Here is an 18,781-nt window from a genome sequence, read left to right as displayed (position 1 = left end):
TGATTGGTTTGTCTGCTCAGCAAAGCTCTCAGAGTCGCTGTAGGTGAATGAAATGTAAACAATAGGGTTTGCTGACATATCACTTGCAGCGTTTTAGTTTTTAAAATAAAAGAAGCATGTGCATTTTTACTTCTCTACACTGAATTATTATTATTATTATTATTATTATTATTATTATTATTATTATTATTAGGCTGTCATTAATAATGTGCCATTGCATCATTTTTATTTCAGCAACATCATAAATACCCCTTTATTAAACACATACACACACACACACACACACATACACAGACACACATATAAACACTCACTCACACACACACACACACATACACACACACACACTTACATACATACACATACACACACATATAAACACACACACACACATGCATACACATACACAGACACACATATAAACACTCACTCACACGCACACACACACACATACACACACACACACATACACACACACACACATACACAGACACACATATAAACACTCACTCACTCACACACACACACTCATTCGGCATCTGTTCCTCGAGCTCAGGTGATTTATTCCTAAACAGAAAGCTGCACAAGTCAAATCACATTTAAAAATCCTGTTTATTATTCATTATTCTTTCAAATTTTTACAGAAATAATGTAATAATAAAAAATATATAATACAGTAGAATAAAACTCTTCACACACAGATATTCAGGCATTCACTAAATGAATGTTTATGGTCTGTGTGTGAATCATTATTATCATTTATATTTTAAATATAATACATAATCAAGTCCTCATTAATTTATAATAAGAGGACAAATAAAACACTTAGATTCAGACTGAACTCACATATTCAGATTTTACATTCATGCTTGATTATTATTATTATTATTATTAGCATCATATATTTTTCATTATAATTATTAATCATGGAAAAGTGTCTCTAATAAGTATAGTTCACTGACAGACCCAGTAATATGTTCTCCATTCAGACTGTTAATAAATGTTCTAGATGATAAATGACCACTAAAGTGACTGTAGAGTTCAGCCAATCAGAGCTCAGTCTGCCACCTCAGCTAATCAGTGCTAAGTTAAACAGCACCATTCAATCAGCACTTACTCACCCAGACAGCTTTTACTTATTCACTCCAGCAAACACCCAGCCAATCAGTCCTCACTCAGCCACCTCAGCCAATCAGCACTCAGTCAAACAGCTCTAGCCAATCTGCGCTCACTCAGCCCCCTAGGGTTAGCCAATCAGTGCTCTGTGGACTCTGAGACTGAGTGGTGGAGCTGCAGTTAGTCTCAGGTTCCCACGCTGGCCGTCTCAGTCTCAGTGGTCACTCTGGTCATGGCTGAGTCTGAGAGCAGCAGGGTGGTGAAGTGGGGTCCACTCTCAGGACAGTAAGGCCAAGCAGAACAACCTCTGTCCAGCAAACAACCCTGTTGACCAGCACCCTCAGCTCCAGCCTCCTAAACTGACCTCCAGAGTTCCAGACATGGATTCAAAGTCCAAGAGCTTCAGGATCGATGCCCTGCTGGCTGACGAGGCTCACCGGACCCACCGAGCCCACCGAGGTCACCGGGCTCCATCTCCATGCCCCAGCGCTGACAGTCCTGTGGGCAGCCCGGTGTCCTGCCCGTCTCCCCGTGCTATCCACTTGCAGCCTGGGGTTGTCCCCAAGCCGGGCCTACTGGGCCTGACCCACCCGGCCCTCTCGTCTCTGCCCCAGGGGTCTGTCCCGGCCGTCTACCCCCCACATCTGTACCCTGTTTCAGTTTTAGGGACCCAGTGCTCACCCTTGGGGTACACCACTTTCGCCCACCCGGAGCAGCTGAAGGCAGCGGCGGCACTGGAGGGATGGATCAGGGCTGGAGTCATGCTCCCACGCCTGCCTGACTACACCGGTCAGTCTGCACCTCTGTCCACCTACTCAGTGTTTTTATCAGTTATTTTAGTTTTACTGTTTTACTCACTGAAGACTGGCAGAGCGGTTTTCATTATTTTGGTGCTGTTCTACATCGGTCAGTCACCACCTCTGTCCACCTGTGTACAGTTAATCTTTGTATACTGATTGTTATTAGGACATTTACGCCTGACTGCACTGGTCATAACAGTCAGTTCCACCTTTATTTAGGGCTATTCACCACCTCTGTCCACTCACTCATTCATTCATTCATCACGTTACAGTTATTATTAGTGTTAGTCATTCCTGAGTAGATCTATTCATTTATGTATTTTAATACGATAATTTTTATTGTTGTTTATTATTTATTAACAGTTGTTTACTGGCTAGTTTTAAAACCATCATTATTGTTATTTAAAGTTATTTTATTTATTAAGACAGCAGCTCATTTATTAATTTAATCACAGACATTTTTATTATTGTTTGCTATTATTTGTTGACATAGTTTAATAGCTTTATTGATTTATTTATTTGTCTTATTACTGTCGTCTTTATTATTATTTAGTTGTATTTTATTTATTGCAGACTATATAAATATATGAGACAAAGAGAGAAACAGAAACAGAAACAGAGAGAGACATTTAGAGAGAGACATTGAAAAAGAAGAGAGAGACAGAGATTTAGAGAGAGAGAGATAATAGAGATAGAGAGAAACACAAATAGAGAGAGAGATTCAGAGAGAGAGAGACTGAGAGATATTTTGAGAGAGATTTAGAGATTTAAAACAGAAAAATTTTATCATTTGAGCGGCTGTAGATGAGAAGAACCACAGTGTCTCATTAGGGTCACTGTAGATGAGCAGAACCACAGTGTGTCATTAGGGCGATTGTAGATGAGCAGAACCACAGTGTGTCATTAGGGTGACTGTAGATGAGCAGAACCACAGTGTGTCATTAGGGCGACTGTAGATGAGCAGAACCACAGTGTGTCATTAGGGTGAATGTAGATGAGCAGAACCACAGTGTGTCATTAGGGCGACTGTAGATGAGCAGAACCACAGTGTGTCATTAGGGTGAATGTAGATGAGCAGAACCACAGTGTGTCATTAGGGCGACTGTAGATGAGCAGAACCAGAGTGTGCCATTAGGGTGACTGTAGATGAGCAGAACCACAGTGTATCATTAGGGTGACTGTAGATGAGCAGAACCACAGTGTGTCATTAGGGCGACTGTAGATGAGCAGAAACACAGTGTGTCATTAGGGCGACTGTAGATGAGCAGAACCAGAGTGTGCCATTAGGGTGACTGTAGATGAGCAGAACCACAGTGTGTCATTAGGGTGACTGTAGATGAGCAGAACCACAATGTGTCATTAGGGCGACTGTAGATGAGCAGAACCACAGTGTGTCATTAGGGCGACTGTAGATGAGCAGAACCACAGTGTGTCATTAGGGTGACTGTAGATGAGCAGAACCACAGTGTGTCATTAGGGCGACTGTAGATGAGCAGAACCACAGTGTGTCATTAGGGCGACTGTAGATGAGCAGAACCACAGTGTGTCATTAGGGCGACTGTAGATGAGCAGAACCACAGTGTGTCATTAGGGTGACTGTAGATGAGCAGAACCACAGTGTGTCATTAGGGCGACTGTAGATGAGCAGAACCACAGTGTGTCATTAGGGCGACTGTAGATGAGCAGAACCACAGTGTGTCATTGACAGACAGTGCGTCATTAGGGTGACTGTAGATGGACATAAACACAGTGAAGAGGATCAGGAAGGTCAGTCTGAGAACCTCTGAGCTCTGAAGATCCAGATTTCTCCTCCACACACTCTGAGCTGTTACCTTCATCTGTAACACACAGTCACTGGTTCATTAGCTGAAAATTAATGCACCTTTTACAGGTGATGTTGTAGTTTTCCATGGTTTTAAAGTTGTACTTAAGTTCCGTGTTTAACTTTCTCTGTTTATGTATTTTCACTTATCAGAGTTCAGACTTTCACATGACTGTACATAAAATCACTGCGTTAATGTTATTGGTGTTTATTGTAGTGTTGGTATTTTCTGTAAACTGGTTCAAATTCAGACGTTCTCAGGCATCTAAATCTTTGGCAGAGAACTGAATACAGAATGAATATGTAATCAAAAAAGAGCAAAATAACATTTATTGTTTATTTGCCCATTCATTTTTTTATCTACCCATCCATTAGGTTTAGATATGATATTAAATCATTAGCCATTTATAACAACAAATTACACCATGCAAAGTAATATTTAATAAAAATACTAATGACAGTCATTATTATTATTATTATTATTATTATTATTATTGTTGTTGTTGTTGTTGTTGTTGTTAAAAAATTGAAGTATAATAATAATAATAATAATAATAATTCTAATAGTAATAGTAGTAGTGCTAATGCTATTTTAATCCATTAAAATATAAAAATATTATTTTAGTAATTTGAATAAATAAAACGGTAATGATAATTTTAATTAATTATTACTTAATAATAATATGAATATACACGTCAGTAAATAACTGTTAAATAACATAAAAACAGCTCACAGCAGTGACAGAAAGCTCATCTGTTGTCAGGTCTGAATTTATTAGTAAATCCAGATTCATTCAATTCATTTAAATTTGGTTAATTTTGTAAATTTAAACACAGAAATATAATAAGATCAAACAGTAAACATAACGTTTGATACCGTCTCCACCCTGAGAAACAGAGAAGGAAACTTTATCAAGATTTCACTGAACTGTAGTAAAACTAACAGGACAAATCTGTTTAGCAGGTTTCTTTTCTTTTGTAAAGCCCTAAATGTGTTTTCAGTGAAGCTCTGGGCCACACTGAGAAACCATTACATATAACTGTACATCTGTAAATGGTTTAGGCTCCCGGTCAAAAGAGTGTTTAATATATTGCATAGTAACAAACATATTAGCAAACCACATTTTAATTCAGTTAATAAGCACCACTTCTTTATTAGAACGTGAAGGTTTTAAATTCTCTGTAGAGAAGCACATGTCATTTGACCAGGGTGCCTAAACTTTTACACACAGCTAAGGCACACACATTAGTTCAGTTTATTTATACAGCCTTTTATAAAAGCTCCACTGTGTGTGTGATTGTGTATTTGTGTGTGTGTGTGTGAGTGTGTGCATTTGTGTATGTACAAGTGTGTTTGTGTGTGCGAGTGTGTATGTGTGTGTCTGCGAGCGTGTGTACAAGTGTGTGTGAATATGTGCGAGTGTGTGTGTGAGTGTGTGTGCAAGTGTGTGTATGTGAGAGTGTGTGCGAGTGTGTGTGTGAGTGTGTGCGAGTGTGTGTGTGTGAGTGTGTGCATGTGTGTGTGCGTGTGTGTGATTGTGTATTTGTGTGTGAGTGTGGTGTGTTCGTGTGTGTGTGTATTTGTGTGAGTGTGTGTGTGAGTGTGTATTTGTGTGTGTGTGTGTGTGTGTGTGTGTGTGTGTGCGTGTGTGTGTGTTTGTGTGCGTGTGTGTGCGTGTGTGTGTGAGAGAGTGTGAGTGTGTATTTGTGTGTGAGGAGGTATAAAGAAACAGCTGTGAGTTCATCAATTGAAGCGCAGGAGCTTCATGAGGGTTTCATTAAGTTAATTGAGTTTACAGCATTCCTGAACATCCTCACTGCACCAGCAGAGCTGCTCCGTCTTCACGAGGCTCTTTGAGTCCTTCACATCACACACACACACACACACACACACACACACACACACACACATACACAGCTCAGCTGATCTACAGCATCTCTGAGTTACAGTTTAACACTGATTTAGAGTTTCACCTACAAGCTTTTAAGATAAAACAGCCTTAAAAGTTTACACCCCCAACACGATCAATAACAGTTCAACCTCAGTGTAAACGTCTTCATTTGTCTATTATTGATGGGACAGATCATCTCTCACCACTCGACATTCACATACTGCTGCTCAGCGCAGTAACACGGTTACTATAGTAACTCTCTATTACATCTTCCTGCATGAATAATCATATTATTACTACTACTAATGACAGACCCTCTTCTCTTTTGTCTTATTAGTCTGTAATTTATTGTGGTATTATAACACATTATATATTATAGCTTTTAAAATGTATTATAACAATGCATTCTACTATAATAGTTAAGATATAATAATTATATTACAAGAGAAAAAATAATATCAACTTTAACCCTTTATGTATTTGTTATTATTGTGATTGTTGCTGTTGTTTATTTTTATTTTATTTGTTGTATATGTATATTAATTTTGTAACTATTCTTCTTCTTATTATTATATTACTATTATTGTTTTTATTGGTGTTTTGATATTATTCATCTTATATAAAAGAAACAAACTATATATATATATATATATATATATATATATATATATATATATATATATGTTATAATGATAGCTATTATTATTGTTGTTTTCATTGTGGTTTTTGTTATGACTTTTGTGGTTATTCCTCTTGTTATTGCTATTCTTACTATAATTTTTCAACACAGAATATTAATATATAATTTAAAAAATTATAATTAAATAAACTATTATTATTGTTGCTGCTGCTATTAAATAGCAACACAATAGAGCATAACAAACATCAATAATAACAATAATAATAACAACAAAGGCAATAATACTTGCTATTTTTAATTATTATTGTTATTATTATTATTATCATTGTTCCTCAGTTTATTACTCCTTTAGTTTACGCTAGTATTAGTCATCATTTATGCTCTGTTTACAGCCTGCCTGCACTTACAGCAGCTCTGTGGTTCTGAGCTCTTTTGTGCCTCTCTCAGTGATTCTACACGACCTTCATCTCCATCTTCTCTCTCTCCTCCTTTCCTCCTGCAGCTGCTCCTCAGTCAGGGCTGATGGGTAAATGTCGGCGGCCACGCACGGCCTTCACCAGCCAGCAGCTGCTTGAACTGGAGAACCAGTTTAAACTCAACAAGTACCTGTCCCGACCCAAACGCTTCGAAGTGGCCACCTCCCTGATGCTGACTGAGACACAGGTGAGGGAGCAAGTGTATGTATTTATCTCTTTGTGGGGACCAGACCTCCCCAAGATGATGGAAAAGGTGGAAAACATCAATGAATCCCAAAGAGTGAGACTTATAGAGTAGTGGGTGCCTTGCAAGTAGGAGTTTGATCTCACTTGGTCTCGCTTTTGTCTGGATTGGTGGGATGGACCTCCTTTTTCCTCCACCACTATGTGGCATAGTAGCTACCACGGGCAGCGAGGGTTCTTCTCCAAGTGTGTTGAGCTGTCCAGTGACGTTACATTATGCAGCAAAAGGCATTGTGCAGGTTCATGTGCCTCAGACCAAGCATGTGCAGGCCTTCAACCTCAATGCTTAAGAGCACTGTGGATATAACTTACATCAGAGGTCACTAATAGGTGGACTGCAGTCCAAGTCTGAACCTGGACCTACAGCCAATAAACTATGGAGAACGATTTAATTTTGACAGGGTGATCCTATTTTAATCGGCGTAATTTTTCAAGTCGTTCCAGTACCACTTTAGCGGCCTGGGAGACTCACAGACCAATCACATGCGTTGTACATATCACACATGTAGCTGCTCAGTCAATCAGATCTGTGCATTACGATGAGCACTGAAGCTTGAGTGAGTGTCGCCACACAGGGGAGGGATGAGGCGAGACAGCAGTCAGAGAAGTAAGTGAGTTGGATTATTTTACATGTTGCACTCTAAAAAGAGAAAACTGACAATAAGTACTGTAGTAACTGGACCTTATTGAATTTTAATGAAATACCCCTGACCTACACCAACAACGACATGGTGGTTGGGGGCAGGGAGAGAAAGACTTGGGTGGGAGGAGAGGACAGGAGATGAGGATGACCTTGCTTCTTTACTTTATTTCAAGCAATTGACTGGTCAGCATCAACAACAAAGAGAACTACTTCTAGTGTGAGAATTGGCAGGAATTCTTTACGTGAAAGTGCTAAAGTTTCCATAGTGCCCACTGCTTAGACCACTACTAGCTATGATTTTCCATTGGCATTTTTGGTAAAGGTTCATTTTAGGATTATAGATCTGACCAATTGCCCAAAATATTCAGAGCAGGTAACTGTGTGGTGCCTAGAGAGCCTGGCCTGTTCTACCAAACTAATGAGTAGGAACTGGTGTAAAGTTTGGTCTTCAGAAGTAGAATGTATTGCTTTAAAATTGTGTCAAACCTTGTTATGCTCTAAAATGTGTCATGGTGGTAGTACAGTGATTAAGGCACCTCTAGACCTACACAGAACTTTCTCCTTGCTGTGGACCTTCAAACAAGGGTTGTATACCACATCATGTCAGAAGAACATAGGTGAATTGTCTCAGAACCTAAATAATAAGTACACTGGAGGCAAATGTTGACTCAATTTCTTAAACTGGAACTATGCAGCTTTTAAAGTGAGCAACACCACTAAGACTTGCACGTTCTTGCAGGTGAAGATCTGGTTCCAGAACCGCAGGATGAAGTGGAAGCGCAGCCGAAAGGCCAAGGAGCAAGCCGCCCAGGTAGAGGCTGAGCGCCAGCGGGCTGGAGGCAAAAAGGCCAAAGAGAACTCAGCTGGGGAGGTCCAGGGAGCGGTGCCTCAGGAATGTGAGGGACTCAGGGAAGTAGAAGATGTGGACGAGGAAGAGGAGGAGGAGGAGGAAGATGAGGTGGAACAGCAGGAGTTCATGAGCAGTTCGGATTTTCTCCAGCACGACTCAGAGGTGGGATATCACAATCATAGCCAGTACTCCGATGATGACATGGAGGAGATGGGGGCGGGGGACAGGAAGATTGGGGCAGGGTTTTGAGAAGACACCTCTCCTTCACCTCACTTCCAGCAACTGACTGGTCAACATCAATGGACTCTGTGACATAATAGAGCTACTTCTGGACACCAAGGTGTGAAAATTGGTGGGAATACTTTACCCAAAAGTGCAAGCCAGGGGGCGCAACTTATATGATGCTAACTGACCACTGCTAGCTGTCATCCGTCATTAGCTTTTTTGGGTACAGCTTTCATTTTAGGATCATAGATCAGGACAAACTGTCCAAAATCTCCAAAATAGATCCCATAGAACCTGGCCTGCACTACAGTGGCCTGCAGTTGGTAAACTCCTTTAATTATGGAACTGTTAAGGACAGTACAGGTCCAGTCCTGGAGGGCCAGTGCACTTTTCACTGATCTAACACACTTGATTCCACTCATCAGTGCATTACTAAGAAATTTGGGAACTGATTTTAGTTTTTTGCAGCAGGAATGTGAGTTGGACACCCCAAATATAACCGGTTAGTGTCCAGTCACACATGCATGCACACTGCATAGACACACCAACAGGGGGTTTCCCAACAAAGATGGCCAAGTCAGTATCGTTAACCCTCTCTATAGCAGGTAAGATGATCTTCTAATCACAACGAGAAGCTCAGACCTGGCAGATCTCGTGAAAGGACAAAGACGTGGACTGTTGTAACAGACAAATGAGTTTAAAATGAAGTGACAAATCACACTGTTACATTCAGCAACTGTAAAAGCAGCTGGGATTCACTGGCCAAAGCTTTAGCACTTGGTGCTGAGGGTGGACAGATCATCTCAGACTGAAACCATGTAAAATACTGAATATTTTCAGTGTAAATACTCCTGGTTGTTTCTGCTGTATGTACAGTTCTGATGGCATGACAGGGGTTTTCTGGATTAGACTAAATGTGGTAGTTGCAGCTGTCAGTTTATGAAGCCTTCATAAACAGTACATGGTAGATTTAGGTTTACATATAGCACACATGCTTAAAAAAGAGGGTTCTTCAAGGGTTCTTTAGTAAAGACAATGGTATAGCACCAGAAAAGGTTCTGCTCACCATCCATCTAAGCCTGCAAATAGTCCTTTGAGTGTTCAATGTTCTGTATAGAACCATTGTCTTTACTAAAGAACCCTTGAAAAGCACCGCAAAGGGTTCTGCTACTGATACAATGTCAGGTTTGTAAAAATAGCAGAACCCTTTTTGGTGCCTTTTCAAAAGTTCTATATAAAAATACATACAACACATTCTCCATCAATCTGAAGAACCACTACACCAGGCAAAGAACAGTTTAAGCATGCAAAGTTTTTTGAGTTTTCATGGTTCTATATAGAACCATTATTTTTACTGAATCATCATCAAAGAAAACTAAGTTCATGGTTGTATATAGAACCATTGGCTTTTCTAAAAAACCCTTGAAGAGCACCAAAAAGGGTTTGGCTATTGTTATGATGCTTATAACAATAGAAGGAACTCTTTTGGAGCTACATAGAACACTTTTAAAAAAAGGTTCTGTATCAATTTTATCATACAAAGAACAATTTAAGCATACAGTTCTGTGAGTGTTCATGGTTCTGTATAGAACCATTGTCTTTACTAAAGAACCCTTGAAAAACACTAAGGGTTCATGGTTCTATATAAAACTATTGCCTTTACTAAAGAACCCTTGTATGTGGAACCTTTTTCCAAAAGGTTCTTTATAGAACCATATACACCACATTCTCCAATAATCTGAAGAACCATTTCACCATGAAAAGAACCATTTAAGCAACCATTGTCTTTACTAAAGAGCACTTGAAGAACACTAAGGGTTCATGGTTCTATAGAGAACCATTGACTTTACTAAAGAACCTTTGAAGAACACTAAGGGTTCATGGTTCTATAGCGAACCAGTGACTTTACTAAAGAACCCTTGAAGAACACTAAGGGTTCATGATTTTATATAGAACCATTGTCTGTATTAAAGAACCCATGAAGAGCACCAAAAAGGGTTCTGCTATTATTATGATCTCAAGTTTCTAACAATAGAACAACCCTTTTCAAATAGGTTCTCCATCAATCTGAAGAAGCATTTTGCCATGCAAAGGGTTCTTTGAGTGTTTATGGTTCTATATAGAACAACTGTCTTTACTAAAGAACCCTTGAAGAACCATTTTTTTAAAAAGTGTACTATACAGCTGTGCATCAGTGTTGCCATGACAACCAGTGTAAAATCAGTGATGTATTTTATGTATATAACAGTTTAAACACAGAACATTTCAGGGCCCCTGTGGTACCGTTAGCCTTAGCTGAACAAAATCAAGGCTTAGGACAAACATGATGATGTTCTATGACTGGCTAAAGGTGCTGGAGCCCAGCGGTCTTATGAAAGGTGGGATCTAGATGCCATAAGGCGAAAGCAAAACGCCTTCCAACCTTCCAACCAGAGGGATTCTTATGCAGCCAATGGGCCATGAAGGAGCCTGTAGTGTGGGACGAGGTGACTTTCACAGGATAAACATTTGAAGGACAGGCAGATACGCTCAGTTCAACCTGTTTAACTTGACATTATTTAAATCTGTTTAATATCCATCTAATTTATTTGCTTTGCAAAAATTCCTGAAAGGCTGAGACATGGTTGTATTTATGTGTTGGTGTGTGTTGATGTAAATTACATGAATAAAGAGAACAATTTGTAAAGCTCTGAGTTATTCAGTCTGAAATCTGTTTATGAATGAAATCACTGTTATATAAAAATGTTAAATATTTTAACTATATTAGTTTTTATGACCATTATACCATTTGAAAATGCCACTTTAATAGAAACGCATACCTTGTACGTCCACTCACTGGCCACTTTATTAGAAACACCTATGTTGTACTTCCACTCATTGGCCACTTTATTAGAAACACCCACTTTGTACTTCCACACACCGGCCACTTTAGTAGAAACACCTACCTCATATGTCCACCCACTGGCCACTTTATTAGAAATACCAAGCTTGTTCTTCCACTCACTGGCCACTTTATCAGAAACACCCATCTTGTACTTCTAGAATCTGACCACTGATGAAGGACTACAGGACGACTAATACAAATAACTGTCAACCAAAGAGCTACAGTCCCTACCTGGACACCAGCAAGGTGGAGCTACGGGGTAAGAGTTTCTAATAAAGTGACCAGTGAGGGTATAACTGTATAGCAACAGTAAAATAAATACATGTGAAAGAAACCAAGGCAACCAGAGGAACTTCCAGAACCCTTCTCAAGGTTGTTTGTGAAAAGTCTCCATAAGCAGGTTGTGTTGAGACAGGAGATGGTGACAGGGACAGGATGAAGAGGTCTGGATGTAAATCAAATTGACACCCGACAAATTTTAACGTGCAATTCCCTTTAATGGAAAATATGCTTTTTTTATTTCTCCACCAGACAATGAGTCTGATTAACATGCTGAATAAAAGGCGAAATAGCAACGTATAATAAACTCAGCGCAGGAGGGACGTTATTTACGACACTGGCTCTCAGATATGAATTACTCCATCGGGTTTTACTGATAGTCAAATAATTAAGTTAATGAAGGGGAAGTAAAGTAATCAGCCCCCTGATGGTGATGTCACCCAGCCCATTTCATCTGCAGGAAGAAGGAAAGAAAAAACACATGCAAAAATGATAAGTGCGTGACCAAACCAGGGCGTTTTATTGAGAGTCCATGTAAGGGCGGTGATTAAATACAGGACATGAGGAGACACAGCATAACTTCTCTGTCATGGAGGCCACGTGGCAGCATGTTTATACAGTGATTAAATGCATTTTTAACTGGCCACAGCAAAGCGGCCGAGCCTTGTTAAATCCAATCCAGAATCTGGGTCTAAGTGCCGGACAAAGAGGACACATTCAGAGTGGGTGAAAGCCCAGCTCTGGCTGTTTCCTGTGGTACCACTTGAGAGATTTAAGTTATTATACATGATAGTAATCTTAGGTAGAAAAAGAACGTTTGTAAACAACTGATTTCTGATCTTGCAAAGAACTCCTTGTCCAATAGATATTGTCACTTTTAAGAAGGTCCCAAAATGTTATTGCATTGACTGGTACTCATTTTTCTAATTCACCAAAACAGGCCTATAGAAATATGACCACCAAAACCTATACACCCACTAGTACCACAAACCAGTACCACTAATAAGATGACATTCAAATTGAAGATGGTATCTTATTAAACAAGGCATAGCAATGTCACCACTGTTGAGGTAACATCTGCACTGTTCATTTATATCCAGATGGTCCATGGACAATTCATTTGACACTTGGGATTCTGCTATGTAATTTACAACAACCTGTATGGATTACTAGAAAAGGAAGAACTGCCTCATAATTGGCTGAGGTGGATAATCAGGCCTCAAGTAACGTTTTGATAGGTTCATAATTTATGTGGTGGTTTCAAATGATGACATTGTTACTTCAGCGCAGATGCTGGATTTACGAAGATGTTCTACTGTAGGTCTATAAGTAACTCAGCGTTTAGGCTACTCTACCAACCTCCATTGTCATTTTGCTTTTAGGTACCTGATCTGTAGAAGATTCCTGGATATCGTCTCCATTTTCTAAGCAGAGGTGATGCTTTGCCTTCAGTCTACTAGCTGTAAGGCTGGTTGTTCTGATGCAGTAGGAAGTGGTGATCATCCTGAGGAGAGGAAGGTGAACCAGAGGACATGGAGGGAGTGGGAGGGGGTTGCAGGCTGAGACACTTGAAGACCATTAAAAATGCGGAGCCTTCGGTATGAAGATGGGACAGTAAAGTTGAAAGAGCTACTTATTTGCAAGCTATGTCAACAGTCTTGTATATGTATTGAGGCATCATATAGGCCTCTTAGTTACAGCAGAATGGTATCATGTAATCAAGAGCATATTTATTGACTCTCAGACTTATTGCGCATTTGAACACGGAGTCAGTGGCTTTATATAGACGTATAAAACCACAGAAGGGTTGGCTAGACCTGATAAAACGGCCACTTTGGCTAAATTCTGAAGTCAGCTTTCAGAATGACCACTTTAATTTGAGGCCACTGCTAGTGATTGAGTCTCGAACATAAATTCTCGGCTTCCGGTTGCGTTTTACTGTTGTTATATATAAAACCGAATGTGACAGAAGTGCTGACCACCATTCCTGTTTTGAAACCACTAAGGTGATCACGCAACATCCGGCGGAAAAACATGGTCAAAGATGCCCAAAGTGCTTACGAGTTCTGTCTCTAACTTCCAACATCACCGTCATTCCCACCTCTCAAAAGATACGATCACGCGGTGGACGAAATGGATGTTTTTCTTCCGACTTCTCGGCTCGTAAATCTACCTTGAGTGACCGCCACACCGTAAAACATTTACACTCTGTAGTTTTAATCAATCAGCCAAATGTCGGCCTCATTACGGGAATATGAACAGATTGTGTGATCTTTTAAAGTAATCACCTATATTGGTCCAGATTTTCCCCACGGCCTTGTCGTGTCACTTAAGCTAATGGGGAGCTAAAGGAAAGAGCGACGGGGCGGCCATATTTCACATCCACCCTGACTTTTAACCACTGATCAGATGTGACAAAAGGGGAGGTAAAAAAAAACAAAAACAGGCCAAGTTTTGGGGTAATAAACTTTATTGAACAGGCTCTGCCTTTTCTCTGTTAGAGCAAGGGCTGCGTTCAGGACAGGTATTTATTACACGAGCGGGAAATCTGTCATACAGCTGCAAAATGTGGCTTAATAATCAAGATAAGCGACTGGCCGCCAGGCACGATGGCCTTGATTGGTCGTGTTTGTTTTCCACACTCGCTGTAATAAATAATAAGCCTATCCTCGAGATGTGATTTCCGAATGTACACATGCAAAGAGGCCTGTGTTTACTTTGCACGTCGGTGACTGATGTGGAAACGCAGGGCTGCCCAGAGTCCGACACAGCGTCGGGTATTTATATCTTTGCTTACCGTCACTGTCAGAAATGTGAAACTATATTCACCTCCTTTAATCTGTCAGCTAATACAGTAAGATGATCACACCCATCCTTTCCTCTGACAGCGGCGACTAATGAACTATTCATTCAGTGCAGGGACGCGGGCCTATGATAAAAGTGAACTTTAAATAAGTTCCTTGGATGAATAGATTTGATCAAAATGTTTTGACAAAATTTGTTCAATGTTCAGAAAAAACTAATATTTTTCAGTGTCAAGGCCATAAAGGAAGATATATTTACCTTTATTCCATCTTCCATTCTTTTCAGGAGGCTCGCTACTGTCTTAGAAGTTGGTTTATCATTTCCTGAAGTTCAAATTTTGAACACCAGGTTTGGACACTTCTTTTGGAATAGAATGGTAGGTGTTTCTAATACGATGAGCTGTAAAAGGTTGGTGTTTCCAATAAAGTGGCCAGTGAGTAAAAGTACAAGATGGGTGTTTCCAATAAAGTGGCCAGTCAGCGGAAGAACAAGGTAGGTGTTTCTAATAAATTGGCCAATGAGTGAAAGTACAAGGTGAAGTTCCAATAAAGTGGCCAGTGGTGTTTCTAAGGCTCATTTGCATTGGATGTATGAGTACACACATATGGTTCCCTCCGCACCGACCTCTCGGGCAGAGAGTGATTTAAACAGACAAAGGAACACTTCGGGATGGATCGCAGCCACTCGGCGCCGACCTATAATCCCCAGCTAATTAAATAATTAGCTAAATGATCCATCATCAAATCAATAAGGAGACTCTGTGGCAAATCAGCGTGGGGCTATAGCACAGAGGCTTTACTGCTGTAAACCAATGAGGGAAACAATGACCACCCATCGTTTTCACCTAATCTCAGGTTTGAGCCCATTTGTTAAGGGTTAAATGGAATCTTTGGACAAACTATCACTTTAAATGTTGAGGTATTCTCTCAACAGCAGGGCCGTATGGGACCTTACAAACCCCTCTACCAACCAGAAGACAGTCGGCTTAGCTGAGAATCACAATTCCCAAGAAAATTGAGGGCATGTTCACTTTGACCTTGACATGGATCAGCATGACATCATTGCAGAAACCTGCCTGTATGATGGAGAAAATAAAGATAGCTGACCAATAACGACTGGCCCACACCATAAACATGGTTTCTGCATAATGAAGAGTGACCCAGAGCCAGCCGAGAGAACGCTAATCAAATATTGTTTATTCTGTTGGTGCTCTATACAGTTGTGTGCAGAAGTTTGGGTACCCCTGGTCAAATGTGTAAATATATGTATGTATGTATGTATGTATGTGTGTGTGTGTGTGTGTGTGTGTGTGTGTGTGTGTGTGTGTGTGTGTCAAATTTAAAATGGAATTCCACTTATTTTTGTCAAATTCTGAAAGACTAATTCAGTAAAACGTAAACGCACGTATTTAACCTGGAATACTCCATTCAAAATTGTTCACAGTGGTGCTGATAGGAACCAGACGTCTGAAGAGTTTAATGCTTTTAAAGGTGAAGTCACAAAGATATAACAAGATACAGTCATATATAAACACTTACACACATATAAATAATATATAGGACCCTGGGGTCCTTTGTGACCTCGCCGACTATCACACGCCTGACTCTTGGAGTGATCTTTGTTGGTCGACCACTTCTGGGGAGGGAAACAATGGTCAACTTCTTCCATTTGTACACAGTCTCTCTGACTGTGGATTGGTGAAGTCCAAACTCTTCAGAGATGGTTCTTGAACCTTTTTCCAGCCTGATGAGCATCAACAACTCTTTTTCTGAGGTCCTCAGAAATCTCCTTTGTTCGGACCATGATACACTTCCATAAACGTGTTGTGAAGAGCAGACTTTGATAAAACCCTGTTCTTTAAATTAAACAGGGTGCCCACTCACACCTGATTATCATCCATTTCGCCACTCACAATTATGAAATATTGGATCATTTTCCTCAATAAACAGATGGCCAAGTATAATATTTCTGTTTCATTGGTTTAAATGGGTTCTCTTTAGGACTGTGTGAGTATCTGATGATGATTTTAGGTCATATTTATGCAGAAATATAGAAAATTCTAAAGGGTTCACGAACTTTCAAGCACCACTGTACTGTAGGTGTTTCTTAATGGATGCTTTCTGAGAAAAGGGTTCTTCCATTGTTGCAATGTCGAGCTTGTAACAATAGAAAAGGCCTTTTGGGTCTTTTAAATATAATATATATTTTGTCAGAACAAAATCTCGTATCTCCTTTTTCGTCGATTTTCAGTTTTTAACATAATGCATGTTGTTAATGGACCATAATAAACGACCAAAATCAGAAAAATTCTGGTTCCATTGACTTCCATTAAAAGTATAGTTTGTTTTTCCCTTCTCCTGTAAAGTGACCACTTTGGAGATACAAGGTTGTGATCCGACAGCAGCGAGATATCATTATCAACATTACACAAACGTTAAGTTTCATTGGTGGTTTTGGACAGTAAATAATGTCTGATGTCTATAATGTCCACATTTGTGTTGTAGTCATGGCGACCCCTGGTTCCTATCACCGCCACTGTAAAGACATCTGAACCAATTCACACCAAACCCCTCTGAATGACTGAATTATGAACAAATTTTTTTAAAATTGGTGGAATTCCCCTTCATTTTTGTTTCCGACAGAGGTAATACTGGCTTATCTGTGATCATCTATAAAGGTCCATTCTGATGACCGTTCCAGTGTGAGGTCAGTGAGTATTCAGGGTTAAACTCACAGCCTTTTGTGTGCGTGAGTGCTGGCATGTGGCTCCTGGTGGTCCTGCTCTGTGTAGCAGGGTGTCGGGGTCAGTGGGGAGATTGATTAAGATGAGTGAAGGCACAACGTCACTTTGACCTTCCCCACCCCGGCCAGCCGTAAATCCAGAACCTTAACGGCCCATTCTGATTGTTTCATACCCCGGGGTGCTGGAGGGGAGCAAAGTGGGCCGTGTTTGCTTAATTTTACAATCCTCTGTCTAACTGAGTGGAAACGGCTCAGTGTAAAGATCACGGACCAAATCAAAGTAATGCTCTAGAAAACACAGAGTCTAGCACTGTGATTTTTATAATAGAAACCAATCAAAAGAGCTTTAGCTTGTATTTACAGTCACAGTACTGAATAAAAGAATTAGGCATCTATCTATCTATCTAGATATCTATCTATATATATCTATATAAATAAAGATTTATCTAAGCAGTAAACATTCATTTGCTCTAAAGCAATGTAGAGCAAATACAAATAAGAAAATAAGCAATACATTGTGATTTTATCATATATATTAATTTATAATGACAGTTCTGTCCTCAAGCTAAAAGCTTCTTCAAAAATGAAAAATGATGTTTTACTGTATTAGTTTTTTTTATGTTTCTTTTACTGCCATTACTCATATGCACTGCCAGAAACACACTTAATAAACACCACCAAGATTTTAAATAATGGAGTATCAATTTTATCAATCCATCACAATACTATATTGTTAGCTTTGCTAATTTATGTATGTATGTATGTATGTATGTATGTATGTATGTATGTATGTATTAATTAAATACACAATTAAATAAAAAAAAAATACATATATGTGGGTCAAAAATCACAGGATTTTTATTTTAGGTTTTATTTTATTTTTTATTTTATTATCGACTTTTATGTCTGGGGTCATCTCAAAGAAATTGTGTGTGCGGAGAAAATCCGCAACAAACACCACCTTCAGCACCGCATTGTGGAGGCTTGTGACAGCATAAAAAATAAAATAAAATAAAATGGTGCCCTGTGACTTTTGACTCACCCTGTACACACACACACACACACACACACACACACACACACACACACACTAATATATATATATATATATATATATATATATATATATATATATATATATATATATATATACACACACACACACACACACACACACACACACACACACACACATATACATATATATATATATATATATATATATATATATATATATATATATATATATATATATATATATATATATATATACATATACACACACACATACATACATACATACATACATACATGTTCCATCCAGTCGTGTCTTCATTGCAGCTGCATTTTTCTTTGCTGCACTA

The 18,781-nt window shown here is 39.4% G+C and overlaps 1 protein-coding gene across 1 annotated transcript; it reads left to right on the top strand.

The window, feature by feature from the left end:
• Positions 1-1,328: 1,328 nt before the first annotated feature.
• On the top strand, positions 1,329-9,898 carry mnx2b (motor neuron and pancreas homeobox 2b). Its single transcript, XM_017683408.2, has 3 exons — positions 1,329-1,905; positions 6,773-6,933; positions 8,372-9,898. The coding sequence occupies exons 1-3, from the start codon at positions 1,497-1,499 to the stop codon at positions 8,729-8,731; spliced, it is 930 nt and encodes a 309-aa protein (XP_017538897.1). The 5' UTR covers positions 1,329-1,496; the 3' UTR covers positions 8,732-9,898.
• Positions 9,899-18,781: the final 8,883 nt, after the last annotated feature.

This window comes from Pygocentrus nattereri, chromosome 12 (assembly GCF_015220715.1).
Source record: "Pygocentrus nattereri isolate fPygNat1 chromosome 12, fPygNat1.pri, whole genome shotgun sequence".
In the NCBI taxonomy this organism is placed as follows: domain Eukaryota; kingdom Metazoa; phylum Chordata; class Actinopteri; order Characiformes; family Serrasalmidae; genus Pygocentrus; species Pygocentrus nattereri.
Note: the sequence above shows the minus strand (reverse complement) of the source record. Positions and strands in the feature narration are given on the sequence as shown.

What these genes read in the sequence shown, in the direction of transcription:
- mnx2b (XM_017683408.2), top strand. Translation starts at nt 1,497, where the DNA reads ATGGATTCAAAGTCCAAGAGCTTCAGGATCGATGCCCTGCTGGCTGAC. An exon ending in ACGCCTGCCTGACTACACCG is followed by an intron (nt 1,906 to 6,772) that starts GTCAGTCTGCAC and finishes TTCCTCCTGCAG; the next exon opens with CTGCTCCTCAGTCAGGGCTG. An exon ending in TGATGCTGACTGAGACACAG is followed by an intron (nt 6,934 to 8,371) that starts GTGAGGGAGCAA and finishes ACGTTCTTGCAG; the next exon opens with GTGAAGATCTGGTTCCAGAA.